The 24,219-nt window shown below is 40.8% G+C and overlaps 1 protein-coding gene across 3 annotated transcripts in view; it reads left to right on the top strand.

The window, feature by feature from the left end:
- Nucleotides 1-794: 794 nt before the first annotated feature.
- LOC128743669 (very low-density lipoprotein receptor-like) overlaps nucleotides 795-24,219 on the top strand; it is a 726,292-nt gene continuing 702,867 nt past the window's right edge. For all 3 annotated transcript variants that reach the window (XM_053840289.1, XM_053840287.1, XM_053840288.1), the window contains exon 1: nucleotides 795-2,033. In XM_053840289.1, coding sequence (XP_053696264.1) covers nucleotides 1,772-2,033 — 262 coding nt within the window. In that variant the 5' untranslated portion in view covers nucleotides 795-1,771. The remainder of the gene's footprint in view (nucleotides 2,034-24,219) is intronic.

Here is a 24,219-nt window from a genome sequence, read left to right as displayed (position 1 = left end):
ATGCAATTATACAAACAACAACATTGTTGTTTTGATAGTTTAGGTTAAAACTATGCCATACTTTGTTAAGTTGTGTTAAGTTTTCACTTATCATTAAAAAGCTTTTTTAACTATTGTGTGTTCCTGGATTGATATATATTTCTTATCTAACTCTAACAACAAGAATGTTTCCTTTTAATTTTTATGCATTTCCGTAAAAGTAAGACGTAAAAAATTACTGGTAATAGGAATAGAATATTTTGCAAATTAATTCCAGGTCAAAAACATCCGAAGTCAAAAACGGGGCCCTCCCCCGTAATGAACCGTCGCACACGATGTGGTATTTGGGTTTATTTCGGGATTTTGCACCGTATCCGTATGTAAACAGACAGCTGCTCGCCGTTCGCCGTGCTTCCCCGATATGGTTAATTCATTCTTTCTCTCGTTTTTCTGTATCCCACGCGCCCGGTAGGGCTGTGGTGGTGGTTCTCCGACTGATACAGACACCTCTGGCCCGGACCATGCGCCGTTAGGTTGTTTTGATCTTCTTCTCTGACAAATAGCCATGCATGCTGTTGAGTCTAGGCCAGACTAGACGTCGCAAAGCAAACCGAGATGGATACATAGAAAACAAGTTTGCGTGATATCTGGCCGGTTGCCATGGTAGTTGTGCGGTGGCGAGAGAGCACCGTCAGAGTGGAAGCCTTCAACAACACCATCATATCAGAGCAAAGCAGCTCGTAACTCGTACAATCGAACCTGTGAAATGAACCAACCCAATATCAGTATGTCACTTGAAATGCGTCGACTCGGTTTGGTTGATGGTTTCGTTGCTACCGTCGCGATTGTACAGGGCAAGAAGAAGTGAATCCTTCCGCTATCTGGGACGGAATTGCGATTTTGGTGGTCCCGCAGCTCTTCGAATCGGAAGTTTTTCCTAATTCTAGCTGGTTAAGTTGATTTGCATTGCGAAGGTGTTGACGGGTACCTCTGTATCCGGTGTTGAATTTTCCGGCTCAGTTGACCGTAGAGCAATTTTCAGGGGGCCTGTCGTCTCGGTGGAAGAAATCAATTCAAGGCTCCTCCGGTGGAGCGCGAGTAGCATAACGAAAGAGAAAGAGAGCCCCGGTCGTCGTCTGTGCTATCTCGGATTGTGGCGTGTTTCGGAAGTATTGTGTGTGCGTGCGAAATTCAGCGTAACAATTACGTTTTGAAATTTACTATTCATTTTCAATAGGTGTCGTGTAACGTGTGCAGGTGCCAACTAGCGCATCAGGTGTATCGGTAGTGCTAATCAAAGTCGGCTCAGCAGACCGAGGCCAGTATTGTGCTCTCGATTGATAGTTGGTTGCCGTTTTCCCCGCTGGTTGGCGCGGGTGTAGTGGTACTGCAACATTGTGTTTGTGTTGCGCTAAGTTTTGGTTACTGCTTTCTTCACCTCTCGAAGTGTGCCCCACAGGCCCCGGTACCGACGGCAATCGGCGGGTGTTCATTCTGCAGCAGTTTTTTTTGCATTGCAAAAAGATTGACGTAACCTCGTGTGGTGCCGTTCGTTTATATGCGAAGCAACCGTAGTGTCCGTACAAGCAAAAGCTAACCTCAAAGCGCGCGGTGCATCTTTTTTGTGTGTTTTGCCCGAGAATCATAATCGAAGCAAAAACAAATCATTCCGGTGTTTTGAATTGGTGGCATGTGTAATGTGTAAGCGGTAAAGTGAATTGTTCAAAGTTTAGTGTTAGTGTTGTTTATAGTTAAATGTGCTGAGGAAGTGCTACAGTCAGTGTTTTAAACCATGACCCTGTCACTACGTTTGTTAGTGCTCGGGGCACTGTGCTCGTTGCAACTGGGACCGCTGGCCGGAGCCAACAAGCTAGGCTCGACAGGTCACAATGATCCGGTCTTACTGAATGAGGAGACACTTCAGAGTAACATGTTGCCCGATGAGGAACCGCAGCATGTAACCAAAGGACCTAAGCTGCCGGCTGGCAAACCGGTAAAGAATTCAACCTCCGGCAAGGGGATGCCGTCTCTGGTGAAAGGATCCGCTAATGAATGTAGGTTTTGTCTGATTTATCTAAAATATTTAAATTTAAATAGGTTTTTTGAAATGTGTTTACCGTTGAAAATAAATTTTTCCACCCGAATAATCGAGTCCGACCTGTATTGCTAAATGTATTATGTTGTTCTAGGATCTTTCCTTATCTATTAAAAAGTCAATTTCGTTAGAAAGGAATTTTATTTCTTTGGGGAGATGAATCAATAATCAGAAACTTTTTGTCGTATTGAACGTCAAAAAATACGACATGTAAAAATAAATTTTCACAGAAAAATTTGACTCGGTATTCGGAGGGTTCGCTTATCCCGAGTGATTAACAATGAATACTCGGATAATCAAGTTTAAGCCAGATATAACGTGAAAACGATGACATTAACACTTAAAATCAAATATTTGAAAATATATTTTGAAAGATTTTTAACGCTAATAGCTCTTCTAAATCTTTTATTAATTTTGGTGGTTTGCATATCAATCGATTTATAAAAGATTTAGAAATTCTGTAGTTTTCATCAAACATTAGGCCCTATGAATAAAATAGTTTGCTTTGCTTTTCCCGTGTATAGCTTATAGGAGAGTTTGCTCCAACTCTTTTATTCATACGGCCTATTGCCTTTCAATTGCTAGAAAGTGAAAACTAACAAAAACTTAGATCAAATTCCACCATATATTTCCCGTGTGATAGCCCTTCTTCTCAGGCGCGGACGACCATTACATACGCCAAGCATATGGCTGCTACTACTGCTGCTTCAATAAAAAGAAGTAAAAGAACATTAAGGAGCTTGCGTAGCTCCGCCTTCCTCACTGCAAATACTATTGAAATCAGATAAAAAGAAAAGCAGAGTTATTATCGTCATTTATTCATCGCTCAGCTTCCGAGCTGTTCAGTTCAGCTTTTACTCTGACTTTGGCACTGATAAAAATATTCGTTGTTGCCATCCCAAAATAGGCAACCTACCAAAAATACCATAAAATGGCATTTTATCATGTATTCCAAAAAATACGATAACTTATGATTTCATATAACTTTTTGTAATTGTAGTCTTTCTAAGAGACCAAATATTACTGGTATCATTACTATAATGAAACATATTTGTGAGACTTCAGAAAATTAAGAAGCCGTTTTTGGAGGCACTCTTTCAATTACATCTGTTTAGTCGTAGTATCTGTAGTCATGAAACGTGTACTCCGTTTTCTGCAAGTTTTTGGCAAACTTTGGCATCTTCTGTTTACGGAGTTTCTCTGGAATAATAAACATATCCTTGACAGTGAGCTGCTGGTTCTCCGGAATCTGGTTGAAGTCCGCTTTCACGTAGCTCTAGTTGTCCATAACGCAGCAGTATGGTTCCGTCAGCTTTTGATAGTATAACTTTCAGGCACTGTTTTCCGCAACCATATTCTGTTTTTCGTCACGGTTTGGAGCCTTCTCAATCTTGAACGTTCAATCCAGTTCGAGTTTTGGTCTTTCGCACGAAACTTGCTTAGATACAATTTGTTGCCACATCTCAAACGGAGGAGTTTGGTTTCCGGTCCAAGACCCCAATTATGCGCTTGTGATCCTTAACGCTATACAGGCAACATTTTTCTTTGCATCTTGGCTTACGACGATCGACAGTGAGATGTTCTTCGAACCGTCTTATGATGCGAAAAATGGTAGAATTCAGGATCCCCACTTTTTACTGATGGCGCCACGTGAAAGATTCTTATTTTCTATGTTCTCGTGCAGATTTTTACAGATAATTTTCTACAGACGAACTTCAAAAAGCCCTGGAAGAACTCGACTCTACGAAAGGATTTGGAACAGACGGCCTGTCTCCAATTTTTCCGATAAACTGTGCCATTTCGCTTGCATCAACGATTGCCGCTGTTTTTAACCGCTCGTTACAGGAAGGGATATTCCCAGTTACATGAAACATGGCGTCCATACTTGCAATTCACAAGTCGAAATGTCATAATTCGGTTGCCAACTATCGTGGTACATCCATCCTTCGCGGCCATGATAAAGTATTTGAAAAACTGATCCACAGAACTTTGTACAGAGCAGTGGTACCGATCATCTCGAACAGTCAGCATGGTTTCGTGAAGCATCGATTTATTTTGCTTTTGCCGAAGTCTTTGATACTGTTCCACTTAATCTCGTTTCACGTCATCTCGTTATATTAAATCACGGGATTTCCATCAAGGTTCACTGAATGGCAAGGCTCATACTTGTCTGACTACAGAGCTTTCGTTGCAGTGAATTTCGTGCTGACCAGAATATTCTGCATTTCATCTGGGGTACCCCAAGGCAGTAAGCTTGGCCCTCTCATCTGTATCACCTATATCAATGACTTGTTGGAGCTGCTTTCATCATCGAAACTTTCTTTTGCCGGCGGTCTAAAAAAATTTCGTGTGATTGTCGCTCCTGTCGACTACGTCGTGTTACAAGAAGATATCAACCCACTGCTTATTTGTTGTGGTGACAGCGGTATGCGTGTTAACAGCAAAAAATGCTAGGTAATCCTACAGTCGCTGTAATACTGTTTCTCTCCATCAGTGTAAAATGGGACCGTATTGTCTGGAACGTGTCAACTCTATCCGCGATCTAGGTGTTACAATCGACGCAATTCCTTGCGATTTAGAAAGATTTTTTTTTGTGATTCGCCTTGCGTCAGCTACCTTGGAATGATACAGTTAATCTTCCAAGTTGTCTAGACCGCTGTCAGTTGATTAACCTGGAGATACTCTCAAACAGGAAACGTTTAATGGTCCGAGCTCTAGCAGCAGATGCGTTGAAATGTACCTTCTCGGCGGCTTCGTAATCCGCCATTATTTGCAATTTCGTTTTACAGAACAAATAGCGGTTATAATAATTGTTTTAGTTTTTGTTTACGGTCCTTCAATGATGTTTGTAATGTGTTTTATTGTATTAGAAATGTGTTAGTGTTAAGTTAATAATCTTGTACGACGTCGTCGGAGTTGGTTAACAAAGTAAAATAAAATAAATTAAAAAATACGTAGTGTCAAGGGAAAAGACTTACTTGGGAAGGCTGCAAGGAGGATTGAACTTTGGGAAAATGAATGTCAGGTCGGAATAAGTAATAATACCAAATTTAGTTGAAATCGTAGGTGGTCGTATACAACGGGTAACGGTCGCTTGAGAGTGCATGACCCTTATATAAACTTAAAAATTGAATTTTTATAAAAAAAACCCGATAAATAACATTTTAAGACCTTCTTTAAATACATTGTTTTGACCAATGCTAACACCGTCTGATGAAAAATCAGGTGCATGAAAGTTAAATAATAAGAGCCTTCGGATATAGTGTGCGACTCTTGACGATCTTCAACCAACTGAGCGGTTGTACGCCAGGTTAGAAGTGGCTCACGATAGCGTTTGATCCGGAGTGCGTAGCTGAATTAGGAAACGTGGTGTCTCGGGACTGAAGCTGAGATGGCAGCTCTATCACGAGACTCGGTAGCGTGGTCCTAGTAAGGCAATCTAAACCAAATTCCCATGATCATTTGAGCAAATGCGAATCGGAATTGGCGTAGATGGAGACTCGAACAGTTTGAATCCCGCAAACTAGGCAGCGTAGTTGTTCAGGGGATTTTTTGTAAAGAAGAGAAGAGAAGGTTTGAAAGATCACCGGCGGAAAGACCAAGTTTTAACTAAACACTACCAACGAACTGGGAACGGTCTTTGTAGTGTTGTGCAGAATGCAGGTATGCAGGATCGCGTGATAGATTGGAAGGCGATCAATGAGAGGCTGTGCCTTTTAAGCATAAATGTCCGCTTCTTTCATTACAGCATCATCAACGTGCACTGCGCGAACGAAGGTAGACCCGGTAAAGAGAAGGAAGCATACTCCACGCTGCTGGAGGCAACGTACAACGGCTGTTCGCCACGGGACGTCACGATATCGTCATTGGGGACATGAACACCCAGGTCGGTAGGGAAGAAATGTATAGACTGATGATACGGCCTCATAGCCTGCACACCGATATGAACGATAACAGCCAATGATGTATAAACTTCACAGCTTCTCGAGGCTTGGGGATCGGAGGTAACCACGCGAAGGTATCAACAAAGCCCCCTGGAGATCACCTAACCAACGTACAATCAACCAGATTAACCCCGTTCTTATAGTGCATCGGTTCTTCTCTAACATTTCGAATATATGGTTCCTACGGGGTGCGGATATTACCTCTGACCATCACCTAGTAGCAGAAATGATTGGTTTGATAAGGAATGTCAACAAGCAATGGAGAGGGAAAAAATGACTTCGAAAAATTATCCTGAGCATTGCCACTAGGGAGAACTTGGTCAAATACTGACGAACAAGAAACCAGTTGACCACGATTCTAAGGAGTAAAAGGCGCCAGAAAAACAGAGATCGTTAAGAATTGGAACACATATTCCAGGCTAAGGACATGTGCAAGTTTTACGAGAAAGTGAGCACCGTAAACTGACATGTGTAGGGACGAAGGAGGCTCCCAGCTAGCACCAACTCGTATATCAATGTACGAAAACTATCGTAAATATCTCCTAACAAACTCGAAATCGTAACTAAAAGTGGATAAAGTGCGATCAAGTTGATTTTCAGTCGTATAAAATGATAATAACTGACATACATACGATTTTCAGCACAAAATCGTAGAGTAGTACGGAGCGACTCGCGCTTAATCGAATATTATCTTATATATAAATACTTATATAGTCGTAACGCTCAAAATTATTCGTTATCACGTATATCGCCTCCAAAATAGTACGGATATGCCAATTTTGCGCATGAAATACGATTTATTTAGCATGTATATCTGTACGTAATGCTGATTTTTACCCTTTTTATACATATGGAAATGCTTGCTGGGCTATCTGATCACAAATGAGCACGAGATGGTCGACAAGTGGAAGTAGTTCTTCGATGAGACCCTCAATGGCCTGACTTTGGAGCATAGTGAATTTTTTTTCAGTCTTTATTTTTTCATGTTTAAAATTCATTTTTCAAAAACTCACGCTTAGGCTTCATTATGGAGCAAACCTAGTTTCAGGAGATACAATTTCTCAAACATAGCACCTATTAAAATAAATACGCCCTTTTTAGAAGTGATACTTGAGCCTAAATGGTGCCAAATTTTTTGGAAGGTGCATGTTTCCTCTTATCAAAAACGTAAGTGACGTTTAGAGTAAACAGTTCAAGTTTTTTTATTTACCTCTTGCACCTGAAACTGCTAAAATTTGAAAATTACAGAAATGTGATTTGTTTCGCCTTCAGAAAACGGTGAATATCTCAGCGAGATTTAAAGATACATCCTTACTTTCTTCGGCAAAGTTGTTCGTCATAAAATTTCCCATCTATACAGTATAGCTACGTTGCTCTAAGACACTGTTTGATACCCTGTTTTGACGTTTAATTAAATGAAATTTCGAAAATTTTAAATTTTTGCCAAATTCAATAAATTTTTGTAACCAAATATGACTCCAGACATGCCACCATAACTTTTTTATGGATGTATTAGGTCCCAATGATTGTGAAAAAAATAGTTAGGTACCTTGTTTCATCTATTATAACATTTCTAAAAATATTTTTTTGAATTTACTCCTGAAAAATGCCATTTTTCCATAAAACTCAAATGTGCGACCCCTAAATCGCGGCAACCAATGTTGACGTCATATAAAAGTTTTGTTGTGACACCCTAAGCTATCATTTGAGGGGTGAGCCCCCGGGTTTTCTGACATAGTGCTATTTTGGGACACTCTAATAATACATGGATGGCCACTGTGAATCAATTTTCGTGCCATGATGGTTCATGATTGGGTATGAAATGGAGAGAGTTACCTGGAAGGAGCATCACATACAGCTCTGGCTATCTCAAGCTCCCACCTAGCGCCTCCACGCAGGTCTAAGTCAAATGATGACGGTCGATGGCCTTACCTGGTCGATGGCTTCATGTACTTCCTGGAGCAGCTAAGCTAGGAGGTGCGAACTAGAGCGCCTGTTCTCCAGGTGAGGGGCGGCTCACACAGCGTCTCTCTCGGAACGAGTGGCTGAATATGAAATGCTGTATCTCGCAAGCTATACCTAAGACCGGCAAGGGACATGGAAACGATTAACGCATAACGATTGGAAAATTGGTACCTGGAATGTCCGAACTATCCATGAACCGGCACGGGCTGGCTTGCTTGCTCGAGAGCTGCATCAACTCGGGGTGGAGATCGCTGCTATTCAGGAAGTTCGATGGCCAATTTCCGGAGAACGGGAGCTTCGTGCAGTAGACCCTATTCAGGCACTTCTTTCAAGTACCACATCTACTACAGTGGCGGCAAAAAAACAAGAACATGAAGTCGGTTTCTTAGTGTTGGGAAAACAAAAGCAACGAGTTATCCGGTGGAGGCCCGTAGCTGACCGTATATGCGTGTTGAGAATTAAGTAAGATGGTTCATGATTACGAATAAGAAAACCGACTGGACGGAATAGGTTTGGACGAAACGGAACAGAACTGGACAGCACCAAAACGACAAGTTTGCTTTTCTTTCATTGCCGGTGTTGACAAACGTACGTTTATTCAGAGTTATTTAAGTGTGTGTAAAGTGTAAATAAGTGACGACTGTTTATTATTGGCAGAGAAGCATTTTTCAAAACAACCGTACAAAATGGGCTAAAGAGTCTTAGCATTTTGCTTATTTAAAAAATTCATAACTCTTCAACGAACCATCGCATTATAATTTCGGAAATACCGGAAAAATATTAGAAAAGTTTTTCACGAATTTGCCACTGCAATGGAAAGCTCCAAACAAAGGCCAAAAAAGCTATGTTCTAAATTGAGTAATTCTCGCTGAAACACGGCCACTACTGGCACGAGGTCTTCAAATATTGAAATTTTTGCACTTAATTGGTTGAAAATGGTTAAAAAATAGGAATTACACTTCTAATACCTCGAAATAGTGAACCCCTCGTTCGCCAAGGGACCTATCAGTTTAAAAAAGAAAGTTGAATTTTGAGCAAACCTTGAGATCTATATCATGTGATATTTCGTAAATTTGCCATGAAACAGCTAACAAATGGTCCGGTTCTGTGAAGAAGAAGAACATTGCTTTCAAATGGAGCAAAGCCCTATGTTTTCTCTTTACAAAACCGTGTCGTTTGTAGTTTGTTTCATGGCAAATTTATGAAATATCACATGATATAGATCTCAAGGTTTGCTCAAAATTCAACTCTTTTTGAAACTATTAGGCTCCTTGGCGAACGAGGGGTGCACTATTTCCAGGTATTAAAAGTGTAGTTCCTATTTTTTAACCATTTTCAACCAATTAAGTGCAAAAGTTCCAATATTTGAAGACCTGGTATCCGTAGTGGCCCCGTTTCAGCGAGCGAGTTTTAATTTTCGACATGTTGTCCAAGAATATCATAAATATCAGAGTTTTTTTTTTCAAATTTTAGCATGACGTTCCTCTGCACCATTCAGGTGAAAAAAGTCCAAACTTAGGGAAGCTTGGTTTTGAGCCAAAATTCATCAAAAAGTCAGAATAAGCACCACGTTATCGCTGTACATATTATGATTTAACAAACTTCAATCATTTACGTCAATCCGTAATTTAAGAGTTCTATACCTTTGCAGATCAGAAGATTAATCAATTCACTCATAAGGTTTTACGGTTTGACAAGTAGGACCACAGGTTATGGTTCATGTTTGTCGAAGTTTTTTTTGTGCTATAAGACAATGTGAATACAACACCCTAAGTGTGTGTCGCTCAGCGAGGTGGGACATCAATTGACTTCTACCCGAGCGGCAGGGTTGAAATCGAAATTGCAAACAGGGTCACTGGCTTGGTTGACTGAGTTCTATCCAGCCGTTTTATTGGGCCCCAGACGATCGAACCATGCTGATTGGCGGCTTGGTGCTGTTGTATTGTAGCCGGTGTGAAGCAGATTTTTGCCACTTTTTTCCTTCTGCTGACGTCTGTGAACCTTCCTTCGATTAGTTCGGTTGATTGACGGCGGAGAACGCGACAGACATATGGCGTCTTGCGGCGTTGGATATGTTGCGTTGCTCGAATTCGCGTGAATTGTTGACATGATTCGCTTTGAATGTACTTTGAACCCATGCTAGGTTGCCTCAACTCATTCGACTTAAAGCTACTTGATATTTCAGAAATAAACAAAATCCGATTGCTGTCTTTATTGTTCCATAAAACATTTGCGATAAAATTCTTCGATGACTCCGTTGCGACGCATTATGTTTTGCTTGCATGGCTAATTTTAGTTTAAATTAGAAATTTAAATTTTGGAAGAAGATCGTTTGAATGCCACATGTTTTGTAGATTTGTAAAGTCACTGTGAATATTGTTATTATTTACAGTCTTGGGTCCTTGACTAACCGGTTATTGAACCACCTTGAAGCTAGAAATATTGTTCGTCTTAATTTTTGCGACATACATAGATTACGAGACCATCTGCTCAGCTTCTGAACTGTCACCGTTCGGCGTTGGACAGGTCAAGATCACTTCAATCGGACTAACATAAACTGTCCGTAAGCTATCGTGTTTAACGTAAAACGATTTTTCGTTCGAAATCTAGTCACAAGGAAAGGTAGGTAATGCTTTTCAATGAAGCACGAAATTGTTTCCTAACTATCTCAATCGATAAAGCCGTTAATCTAGCGCTAATTAATCCAGCTAAAGAGCCAACGACATTGACCGAGAGAAATAATCCTAGTCGAAATCGGGTGCCGCTGCCGCCGCCGCGATAAGCGTGAAGAATCCTTTGCCGCTGTCAGCACATTCTCCCGCATGACGTGTTGCTGCTTGCTGCTGCTGAGCTTGAGTCGCTAATGTCGCTCGAAAAACGCAATTACCCGTCACGTTCGTGTCCCACTTATCCATCCCCACCCGCTTATCATCCGAGAGGCTAATCCGAGGCGGCAAATCCTCGCACCCTTTGAGAGTCGCGACTTTGCGTTCGCCCCTGAGCCGGATTACCGCATTTATGTGTCGTATAGGCGACCGGATAAATTTCGACGCGGTTATCGTTCACCGGCGGCTGTAATAAATTGCACCGACGGATAATCCTTTTGTCTGCCTGTTTTCGGACGAGACCAAAGTGAAATCGAAAACGATCGCGATTGCACTTCGCAGCAGGAAGCGCGATAAGCATGCGGTTTTCCATCGAATTGCCCTGCTTAGCGTGTGGAGCGGGAGGATATTTTTGGAAGCAGCAATAAAACTCGTTACTGTGTCGTATTTTTATGTTCGGATTTTCGCCTTTTTATTGAAGGGGGAGTGAAGTGATTCCGCTGCTTTGTTGCTTCTTTTGTTTACTTACCTTCGGCTTCAGTGCTTCAATTCAATCTTGCTCTTGGTGTTGCACACCTGCGCGACATGCATGCAAAGTTACGAAATGACACATGACCGTGGAAAGCGGCTGAAAATAGCTATCTTGTTAGTATCGGAAAATCGACCAATCGATACGAGATTTAATGAGCAGTTAACCGATCAGCCAGTTATTGTTCTCTGAAAAAAATAGAATAGTTGGTGGGACATGATTCGACGGCTATTTTCGTAATATCGGTCCACTCGCACGGAGCTGTCAACGGCTCTCGTTTGTACGATTCCGTGTTGAATTTTTAGCATACCCGAATCAGTTAATGACAATGTAACGCGTTCTGTAAAGGTGTTCTGTTTTTAAATATATCGATTCGAACTGTAGACCTATTTGGTATTGAACGCTTAGTGTTAGTTAGTAATTATAACAATTAGGCCATAGCAACTATTTTATAAAGTTTTTGTTCTTCCGGCGTTGGGCAGCTGAAGGGGGAGGGTGAAAAAAAAAACAATGAACAAAAAATATGCGTTTTGTACATTTTAACTTAATAATTTGCAATTCAAACCAACTGCTGATATATAATAGAACGAAGCCGGCGAGAGTAGTTCCTGGTTCAGAATCTTTTTTTGCGTACTGCGCTTATGCATTTATGCATTCGGCATTGTTCTGCCGCAAAACCAAATTGACGTTATAACGTTTAACCGTAGTTCTACGGTTTTAAGAATTTTCCACGGACCTACGGATCTAGTGCGGTACTGATTTTTTATAAACTTCACGGAAAAAGTCGAAAATTTGAGTATCTTTCAGTTCACGCGTATGCTACGTGCGGTGAATAATATCTCGAAGAACAAAATTTTATTTTTTAAGAGTCGATATGAAAGTTTCTAATAGAATTCTTCGGAGAGAACCCGGGGCAGACTGGGAGCCAAAGGGCCCACCGGGCCTTTGAGATTAGGGGCCCCAGTTTGCAATATTCTCATGATAGTAAATTAACACAAAAAACGACATCTGCTCAAAAGACATCAGCGTTACAAGGGCAGTAAATCGAATGAATATGGGCTCTGTAAGTCACGTCGTGCAACTCGCCTCGACTCAGGCACTGTCGAGTGTCGAGTATCGGGAGAACGGGCAGCATAGCGGCTCGATGCTCGAAACAAAACAAACTCAGTCGTTATTAGGACCGAGTTACCAGCTTTTAGCGTGTGTGTCATATTAGCGGTTCACGGTACTTTCGTTTGGACGCATTTTTCTTCAACCCAATCTTCGCTACTTTGGGTTTTAGTTTGTTCAGCCACCAGCACAGATGCTGTTCTATCGACAATATCCATTTCATTGGGAAAGAACACGAACTAACTAGATTTGCTGAAGATTGTGCCTGTGTGGTGCTCCTTTCATAATATCCTGTAATGGCATGTTGAACAGCACGAATGTTCAATTGCTGGGGCCCCATGATTCATGAAATCAACCGATTTGATGATTGAAAATTCAGCTTCAAATGGGACTGTTGGGGCCCCGAACTTTGAACCAAAATTTCTCTTTCAGTTGAACTTTTTCTACGACTCACGAAGGTTCAATTGCTGGGGCCCTATGATTCATGAAATCATTTAAGTTGAGCTGTTGGGGTCCAAGCTCCGAAAATATTATCAGCTTCAATTCTGAGTATTTAAAAGTAGAATTAGTATTTCATCCGCAGTTATTTGACTATATAAATATTGAACTGTCGGCTTAAGCTCCATACTCAGTTTACTTCAGTGGCGACGGTCCGTTATCGATCCTGCGCCGAATGAATTATGGTCCTACAGTACTCAATCCTGGGCTACCTTTCTTCAAACCCCTCGAACACCAGTTGAACCTGCATCATCTTCGATAGCGCACATTTATCAGTGCGATGTCTACTCCGAAGTCTACTGCCTCTTTTTGATTCTCTGCTTAAAATATTTTTGGCTACTCTTTCGTTGGGCATTCTAGACACGTGACCAGCCCAGCGCAGACTGCCACACTGTACTATCTTCATTATAACAGCATATTTGCATTCTTTATATAGCTCGTAGTTCATGCCTATCATGTGCACTCCATTTTGGAATTTGCCAAATTTTACGCTAAAACCCCAAGCATTCGTCGATCAGCTTCTTTTAGCGTCCATGTCCGTAAAGGGCCACCGAGAGGATAAGTGTTCTCTAGAGCGTCAGTTTTATGCGAATTTGCAAACTACGGGACTTCAGCTACAAAATGTAATGCCTGCGTAAAGGCCAATTCGCAGCTGTAATTAGTCGTTTTGTTTTGCGACTTACATCGTTATCACATGTCATGAGCATACCAAAATCTTCGAGACCAACACCATTTGGATTTCCACGCCATGTACTTCGTTTTGGCGGTGTTAATGATAAGTCCCAATTTCTCAATAAATGACCTAAAGGCCAAAAATCATACTGTTAAAATGCGCCCAAATGAGTTAGCTACGAAATCAGCAACCTATGATTCGTGCTACCTAATAAATGAATTAAGGGCGCTATCGTGAACGCCGCCGTCCAGTATGTGAACTTTGTTTTTCCTTTAGCGATTGTGGCAGTCAACTCATATATGATATCACTGAGTCTGAACTTTAAAGAAAATCATTTTCATTTCAACTAAATGATTTTTTCCGGGAGCGCCTATGCGTATCAAGAGTGTTCATAAAAGTGCTTATAATATAATTTACATTGTCTGTTCAATCATGAATGGTTAGTTCAGACGCTATTAGAATTTCATTTTTTTAGGTATATGCAGCAAGATTTTTTGTTTAGTTGTACAATTATTGTGATTAGAATTAGAGTGTTAAAGTAAAAAATCTTAAAACTAAATTCTTGCGAACATAGGCGCAATGAATGTTAACTGCCTGTGTGTCTAGAGGCGTTACTGAAAAAATCATTTCATTTGTTGAATGCTGATTTTTTTGATAACTGAAAGTAGCTCACTAGACTGCGTAGGGAAAGTAAAACGCGCGCAAATTCAAAATCAGCTTTTGGATATGTAGGTATCAAATATCTCCGAGTGCTATGATTTGATGTTGGTCTTACAATAGAGGGAATATAATGAACTGATATTTTCCTTTTTTCAAATTCATTATTTTCTGTCAACTGTTTTCAGCCCTGCCAGAGGCTTCTTTCGCTGCTCTACTTTTGATTTCGGTGATATCGACGTCATCCGCAAAATCAAAAAGCACGTGAGGTCTCATCTGATATTCTGACTCATAATTTTTACTCATTCAGCGTCACACGAATCAACGTAACTAGTTCTGTGGGAAAATCATGTCCTAGCGTTAACTGTCACAGCTCATTTCATTTGACTGAATCGTATGCCGCCTTGAAATCCATAAAAATGTGATGAGTCTGTAAGTTGTACTCCCGAAACTCGTCAGTTACTAGACGCAGCTTAAATATCCATCGTGAAGCGACCCTTATGAAAACCAGCTTGATACTCGCTGACGAAGAACTCAGCTAACAGACTCAGTCTAAAGCACTGGATAGGGAGAGCACCTTATACGCAAAATTGAGCAACGTAATGTCTCGATAGTTTTTACTCTCAAGTCGATGTCCGTTTTTAAAATTATGGGAAATGAGACCAATCAACCACTCCTCCAACCTCCCATATTCTGTTCCTGACAATGAGGTGGTGAATTGTTTCGTACAGCTGCTCGCTCCCCGTTTTTAGAAGTTCAGCCAGAATACCATCCTTTACAGCAACCTTACCGTTTTTCAGCTCACTGATTGCTATTTTGACCTCCTCCTGTGTTGGTGGCTCCACAGTTTGGCCGTCGCTCAAAATTCTTATCCTGTACCTGCTGATCTTCGTGTTTACTTCTCTATTCAACAGCGTCTGGAAATACTCTTCCACCTGGCTGCTACCGTCGTTTTGTCAGTAAGCAGGTTGCGCACAATTATTTCATTGATTTCAAAGTTGCGTATGATACCATCGACCGTAAAATCATGGCCATTCTAACCTCGCAGGGGACTTTATCAACGTGATGGTTCCTCATGTGGGCTGTACGGCGTAACGACGGCGAGAAGGCGATGATAAATGACGAAAACATTATTAAAATATGGCAAAAATACGTTGAAAAGTTCATAAAAAGACGACGAAAGACGACAAAAATTCGACAGAAATGACTTAAAAATAAGCCAACACAGCGATAAAAACAAGGCGACGAAACATGCAGAAAAGACGACGAATATGTGACAGAAAGACGACGAAAATGTAATAAAAACAATACTTTTGTTTTCTTGATAACACGACGACAAAAAATGGCAAAAAATTACTAAAAACGACGAAACGACGTCGAAAAGAATATAGCAACGAAAAGACGATAGAAACAGTGAAAAATCGAAGCACTGCAACCTGAAAAGATGGCAAAAGATCATGAAAAATGACAAAAATACAACAGAGAGATGGAAAGATCGAGGCCGCAAAACAGCCATTAACAGCGTAGTTGGGAGAACGTGTGGCACCGAATCGACGTAACGAATGGTTTGACGAGGGGTGCCAGTAGGATATTGGATAAGAAGAATGCAACGTGGGTAGAAATATTAGGTAGAGCCACCCGTCAGCATGGGGAGCGATACAAACAGAAGCGAAGACAGCAAACTCGACTCTTCCAGAAGAAGCAGCGCCTCCAGATGGAAAAGGAGTGCGAAAAACTCGAGCAGCTGTACCGCTTTCAAGACACGGATGTTCTGTCACGATGAATCTCGCAAAGGCTTTGTGCCGCGGGTTGAAATGTGCAGATATAAAGATGGACGTATCTTGACTGATGACCGTGCGGTGATCGAAAGATGGAACTAGGTGGAAGACCATGATAGTGGAAGAAGTGACCTCATTGGTGTAGCAAGCAACGAAGTTGTGCCACCCCCATCGATGGGGGAAGTTGAAGAAGTCATCCAGGAACGGGTCTGCGTCAACGGTTTGTCAAGATTTGGGATACGGAACGACTACCGGAGGAGTGGAAAGACGGGGTTATCTGCCCCATCTACAAGAAAGGCGATAAGTGATTGATAAGATTGTGAGAACTACCGAGCGATCACTGTCACTATCACCTGAATGCCGCCTACAAAGTGCTGTCCCAAGTCATATTCCATCGACTATCGGCAATAGCCAATAGATTTGTGGGAAGTTACCAGATCGGAGTTTCAAATATCTGTTAAACACAGAATAATTTGTGCATGTGGCAACCCTGGAAGTGCCGCGAATTCCGAGACCCCACGCATCACCGGTTCATCGATTTTAAAGCCGCATATGATAGCGTAAACCGACAAGAGCTATGAAAAATTTTGGACGAAAACGGCTTTCCGGGTAAGCTTACTAGACTTATCATGGCTACGATATATGTGATTCAGTGCTGTGTGAGAATCTCGGGTGGATTGTCGGACCCATTCGAATCTCGCAGGAGACTTCTACAAGGAGATGGTCATTCCTGCTATTAAACATTGCGCTTGAAGGTGTGTAGGATGAGGGGCGTGTGTAATTTAGTCAATTTATCTTCTTTGCTGACGTTGTAGAAGCTGTCTGCAGAACATTTGTGGCAGTGGGAGATCAGTACATCAGATCAAAACGCAAAACAGAGAATACTGGGTTGAAGATAAATTCGTCTAAAACGAAGTATATGCTGGGGTGGCGGGACCGAGCGCGACAGGGCCCACTTGGGCAGCACCGTGGTAATCGACGGGGATGAGTTTGAGATAGTCGACGAGTTCGTATACCTTGGTTCACTGGCAACAGAGGACAACAGTACCAGCCGTGAGACTAAAAGGGATATTATCAGCGGAAGTCGGTCCTACTACGGACTCCACAAACACTTGCGCACGGACAATCTGAGCCCCCGTACAAAGTGCACACTGTATAAAATGCTAATTAGGCCGGTTGTTCTCTACGGGCACGAAACGTGGACATTGAATCCGGTAGGAAAAAGACGGATAGTACGGAAGGGCACAGCGAGCGAGGTGGCAAGATCATGTGGAGATCTGGCGTGCACCGGGTACCCACGGAACTGGAGACCAGCTGCCATGGACCAAAATAGATGGAGAAATTATGCTACGCAGACCTGATCATAAGATAAATGATGACATAAAAGATGATAAAAGAATGCGTAATAACAACAATATAATGTTGAGAAAATCCTCGCTAAAGATCATTCTAATGGGTTAGGTACATTGAAAAAAGAGGACGGCTCTTTTACCAACTCAACTAAGGAAACATTAGAATTAATGATGAGAACACATTTTCCCTGTTCAATCACTAATACATGCGGATACTAAAGTGTACCGATTTTCAACACCTATTTTAACAAACCTTTTTCAATCAAACCTGATACTAGGCCATACAGCAGCAGCATGGCGACAAGTATGGGTCACGTTCATTCCGAAGGCTAATTAGAAGGATAAAACTTTACCAAAATCCTTCAGGCCGATAAGTTTATCGTCTGTTGTGTTAAAAACAATGGAAAAAATAATTGATGAGCATATAAAGTCATCATATTTAGCCCAAGATCCTTTGAGCAAATATCAAATCGCATATCAAGAAGGCAAATCTTCGATAACAGCAGTACAAACTGTTGTAAAAAAATTAGAAAAGTCTTTTGAAGCGAAGGAAATTGCACTAGCTGCCTTCCTAGACATAGAAGGCGCATTTGATAATTCATCTCATAATTCAATGATTACGGCTATGACGAAACGTGGTTTCGATATATCCATTATTCACTGGATTAGGGAAATGTTATCAAAAAGGGAGGTTTCAGCAAACCTTGGAAGCTCATCTATAAGCATTAGAGCAGTAAAAGGGTGCCCACAAGGAGGCGTAATATCACCTTTATTGTGGTCTTTAATAGTTGATGATCCTCTTCGAACGTTGACAGCGCTAGGTTATGAAATAATTGGCTTCGCAGATGATATAGTCATAATTGTTCGAGGAAAATTTGATATCGCTGACCGAATGCAAATAGCTTTAAATTTGATTTCGTCATGGTGTGATAGGCAGGGCCTCAGCATAAATGCCAATAAAACTACTATCACGTAAACTACATTTACGAGAAGGAAAAAAATTATATTAAACAACATTAGATTAAAAGGAACACTTTTAAAACTTTCAGACACTGTTAAATATCTTGGAGTATTTCTTGAAAACTCAATTGGAACACACATCTAGAGCAAGCAGCAAACAAAGCTACAAATGCTCTATGGATATGTAAAAGAACTTTTGGTAAGCAATGGGGACTGAAACCGAAGATGATCCATTGGATCTATTCGGGCATTGTTAAACTCAGGATTACCTATGCCTCGTTGGTCTGGTGGCCAAAAACGAAAGGGAAAGCTACCCAAAAAAGCTGGAAAGGCTTCAAAGGGTAGCCAGTCTCTCAATAACAGGTGCACTGAGAAGTACACCATCGAAGGCATTTAATGCTTTACTCCATTGTATCAGTTTATACAATTAGAAGCTGAAAAGAGTGCTCTAAGCGTGTAGAGCGCTATATCTGTGCTGTGCTGTCTATATCGTTGGTAAGAGGAAATGCTTATCAACTTAGGGACTATATTGGCTCGTTTCATTATCCTTGATTTCCCTGATCGCGGATAAGCTCAAGTTGTTACGTGGTTTTTGAGCCGTAAATCTCGCATGTGCATAGTATTTTTCGATATAAATTAAATTATGGTTGTATATAAGCACCATTGGTATTGTATTAAATGTGTTAAAAAGGTATTTTTTATATCTTAATTTTCGTAGTTACTGACTTTACAAGAAAATTTTCGAATATCCAGCTTAGTCTCATATGACTGATGCTTACATACTTACATTATCCATCTAGCTCCGCCCATCTACTAACAACAATTCCTTTCCCGAAATACTTGTGAAGATGCAGATGATTCCCTGGTCTTTAGTAGCAACAAGTATTGGACTAACATTCCTTTCCATCCCACCAGGACCCGCATTCGGACGTGGCCGGAGTCGGTATTGATCAGCATGCAGGGACCTGATAAGGTTGCACAATGAAAAATAGTGTGCTGTCCCAAGTATGCTTTTTCCAGCCATCATTTTGCAATTTTCATCGGTCTTGGTCAATAACGGAGTAGCAGCACACGGGCGGTATCCTATGCTTATGCTTATGCTTATGCTTAGAAGCTGAAAAGAGTGCTCTAAGGATCAAAAGATCAATTAACCTCTTTGAAGGTGATTTAACAGGTCATCTCAGTATTCTAAAAACTATTAGTATTAATCCTATTGTAACTAATAATGAAGATTGAATGGAGAAAAAATACGACTTTAATCGAATATTTCGTGTATTTGAGCCTATTTGACGTGATGCTTGGGAAGATGGTGGTCCCGATCTTCGTCCAGGCTTGACAGTTTTCTATGCAGACAGACGGTTCAAAAATAGACAATCAAGTTGGAGCAGGAGTGACTGGCCTAGGAATAGACATGTCAATTTCTATGGGCAGATGGCCAACTGTATTCCAAGCTGAAATACAAGCAATTATAGAATGTACGACTGTGTGCTTGCGCAGGAACTATAGACGTTCAAATATATGCACCATGTCCGACAGCCAAGCAGCTCTAAACGCTCTGTAGCCGCGACACATCAAAACTTGTCTGGGAATGTATTCAATCACTCCAAAAATTGTCTTGTCGTAACCAAGTCAACTTGTACTGGGTCCCAGGTCACTGTGGAATTGATGGAAATGAAAGAGCTGATGCACTAGCAAGACTCGGATCATCTCATCAATTTGTAGGACCTGAGCCCTTCTGTTGCTTATCTGCTTCCGCTTTAAAAATGGAGCTAAAAGCATGGAAATGTACGAAAGTGGAATCAAATTGAAAATCACTTTCAATGCTAGGCAGTCGAAACGGTTTATCTCTCCAAACGTTTCAATGACTCGCAAAATCCTGGAACTTTCGAAGAAAGATCTTAGCATTTATACTGATCTTATAACAGGACATTGTCCGAGCCGATATTATCTGAAGCTAATGGGAAAACTTCAAGATGATATATGTCGCTTCTGTGGCATAGAAAAAGAAGGCTCGGAACACCTGTTATGCCGATGTCCGGCAATTCTCTATAAAAGATTAGGGTTCTTCGAAAGAGGGCTGTTAAAACCCTCTGAAATTTGGAGAACAACTCCCAGCACAGTAGTGCACTTCATCCGAAGTGCATCACCGGGCTGGACAAATGCTATTAATCAAACAATGACGATCACTTCTGATAGTGGTACGTCATCTTGACAACATAGCTATAATAAAACGGGGGATATATCACAATAGATCAAACAAATGGTCGCAGTGATAAAAATGCCCAACGCGGGGAAAAAACAATAAAATGACGATAAGACAACAACAGAACAAAAGGCAAAAAGACGATGAAAAGCAGAAAAAACGAAATTGTCAAGACAGACAAAGAAATACTAAAATAAGACAATAAAAACGACAAAAAGATTATAAATGAATGCAGAAAAGACTGTGGAGAGAAATGACGCTGTGGTCAAAAAAGACTACAAATTACGACAAAAAAACGCTGTCAAGACCAACCAAAAACGATGATAAATGACAACAAATCGCAGAAAAAACAGAAAAAGTTGGGGTCTTTACCAGAAATGGACGCTTTCCGCAGTGACAAAAACACAGATGGCAAAATGACGGACCTCTCTTCAGCGAAGTCTGGTAACATGCCCAGCTAGCACCAACTCGTATATCAATGCACGAAAACTATCGTAAATATCTCCTAACAAACTCGAAATCGTTACTAAAGCTGGATAAAGTGGGATCAAGTTGATTTTCTGTCGTATATAATGATAATGACTGACATACATACGATTTTCAGCACAAAATCGTAGAGTAGTACGGAGCGACTCGCGCCTAATCGGATATTATCGTATATAAATACTTATTTAGTCGTAACGCTCAAAATTATTCGTAATCACGTAAATCGCCTCCAAAATAGTACGGATATGCCAATTTTGCGCATGAAATACGATTTATTTAACATGTATATCTGTACGTAACGCTGATTTTTACCTTTTTTATACGTATGAAAATGCTAGCTGGGTGGGAATTTTTCGCTTTTCTTGGACGTCGTTTATTTCACAAATTCACACCTCTTGAACAAGCAACTGTAAAATAAACATTTTTTTTTGTAAAAATGCAAGCAAATTTTCTCAGCAGTCCAAAAGAAAATATTAGTTGGGAAAAGTTCATGACATAATTTTGCATGATAGTGAAAAACAGTTTCAAAAAGGGAATACTTAGACTTTTCATTTTAAAGCTGAAAAATTGAGTTGTCAATCAAAATTTTAAGGAAGGAAGTATTATCGACCTGGTTGGTGAAGGTTAAGCTATTAAAAACTCAATAAACCAAATGCTAAGTTCGGTAAAAGAAACGAGAAAGAAATCAAGTTAACGTCGGCTCGAAAAAATGAAGAAATGATGAGAAAAAATGATTTTTTGAATCGATGAACATCCCTCATGAACATACGCTATTCGCCTGCCTCACCGATAATGAATCTATCGGCCTTGAATTTTATCACGATGAGGTTATGCGTTGCGAACATCGTTCCAAAATTGAATATTGAGTGTGGCCGATTTAGCGGGTATAGGATGCCCGGGGGCACCGAAAAATGTTCAAAATAATAACACCATGAAAAGAGTGTCAGTTGCTTTTGAAGCAGCAGAAATCGGAAGATGTTATTTCGCACTTTTACTTTGCACACGATATTCGTGTATTCAGCAATGCTATGAAGCGTTAATATATGTGGCTCATTAGTTCTAGGCGGATTGAATCATTCGCTTCTCTGTTTTGTCACGATAAAATCGTTTGCTGATGCTCGACGTAGATATTCATTTTGCGAATTTTTCTACCTCTGTAGCTCACACAATAACGATCAAAGGCTACCTGCTAAGGAAAATTATATAACATTTTTTTGGCATCTGCACAGTAGTAATTGAAACCTCTTCTAATTTTCACGTTTAGCTGGAGAATGACATTTACTAATTTCATTGTTACTAATTTCTGTTAATTGCTTTATGAGCACGCAAACTATTCAGTCCAACACTGCCAGAACCCTGCGATGTTCTAACCACTCCATAAAAGTGTCCTTACCAAGCCAAAAAAAAACTGTTGGTAAAAAAAACCTATTAAAATTTGCGCTATCAGAATGGATTCTTTCATTTTCCATCAGGAACGCAATCTGCTGCAAACAAATGGTAATCGATGGATTGTACAGTGTTTTTTTTTGCGGGACCAAAAAAACAGAGCTAAAAATGTATGTAAATTTAGCGACCCGTAATGAATTCCGGTTGGCGTTCGGCAAACGGCATTTTGTACCGCCAGCCAGCTAGCTAGTGCTCCAACTTATATGTAGTGTAGCAGTTACATGTTTACATTTTGGATGAGCCGATGGGCTCGTCGAAAATGGATCGGACGTGTTTCCATTTCGTTATGTTTATCGAAAACAATCGTAATGTGTCCACATGCTGGCAGTCAGTTTGTTTTATTGCTTGCATCAATATGTTTTGGAATTGTGTCATTTGAAGCTCGTCCGTTTGAAATGGTTTCCTCAATTTCGTGCAGACAGTGCGTTATTAGCAGTCTCGAAATTAAAAACTTTGTTTTTGTTTATTTATCACTCAGAAAAATTAATGGAAATGAAGGGAGGTCGCTTCAAGCCTAGTACTTTTCAATTAACGAAAATTCTGTTGATTATTCAATATCCCTATTATTAATGGAAATTCGTACCAAGAATTGCGACAAAAGACAACGTCAAAAAATCTAAACGAACAGGATTCTTCAGCTCGCAAAACAAGTTGTAAAGCTTCCACGAATAAAATAACCTTGGCACGCCTCGCGATTTGGAGACAATCCGCTGCTGGTTAATCACGGGAACAACAGTAGGCATCCAACCCACACCACAGCAGGACCACAAAAAGGAAGAAGCTTGCCTGCCAACAACGCCGGTCCCGAGCTTGTTTTCACTTTCCCACTGCTGCGTTCCCGAGGCTACATAATCAGCATCGTAACCGGAGGCCATGGAATCCGTTCTCCGTACCACAGACAAACAAACGCTCAACATCTGAAAAAAAAGCTCCAGTAGTGGAAACCGGAGCCGGAACGACGGGAGGGCACGATTATTGCTTCACTTCGTTTCTGCTTCACGAATTCGACAATAAGGCATCCATTATTTATCATCGAAACCGTACCCGAACGAAATCGATACGAATTGCAAATATTTCCAGGAATCGGAGAGGATTCGGTTGATGACTTCCCGGAACTCGATGCCGGACGAAAAATGCGTTGATGGGATTGATGTTTTAATTTATTATTTATGTAGCAGCGGGAACAATTCCGTTGTTTTCTGTTTACTTTAATTTCACTTACTTGAAAGCCACCCAGAAAATAAAATGGTTTTACACTTGCTGAAATGTGGCTTTTGAGATTGTCGAGAAACTGGAACATGGTCCAAGGAAACTATTTCCCAAGTTGAATACAAATGGTGAAAATTTCCGCTAGTTTTCTCCGGCAGTAAGTAATACTCTACTTTAGCACGGGGAAACCCCTCAACATACCGGCAAACATTCACGTCTTGTCACGTGCTTACTCTCATCTGGTTGAATACTTCGTACAGCCACGAAAAGCATGCTTCCGATTGCGGCACTATGATTTATTCGTGAGCCTCAGTCAAAGCTCTTTTTCCAGCTCACCCGCTCTCCCCCCGTAACACCAAACCGGTGCGGTGTGCTACAAGAATGTGCTAGTCAACCAGTTTTCGGAATCTAGCCCCATTCTTTGTTGGCAAAGATGCGACAAAAATAAAAAATAAAAGGAGAAGGATAAGCATCTACTAAAATCCGGATATGCCTTTCAAGATCCAACGC

Source organism: Sabethes cyaneus, chromosome 3 (genome assembly GCF_943734655.1).
Source record: "Sabethes cyaneus chromosome 3, idSabCyanKW18_F2, whole genome shotgun sequence".
Lineage (NCBI taxonomy): Eukaryota > Metazoa > Arthropoda > Insecta > Diptera > Culicidae > Sabethes > Sabethes cyaneus.
This window is presented reverse-complemented; position numbering and strand designations above follow the sequence as displayed.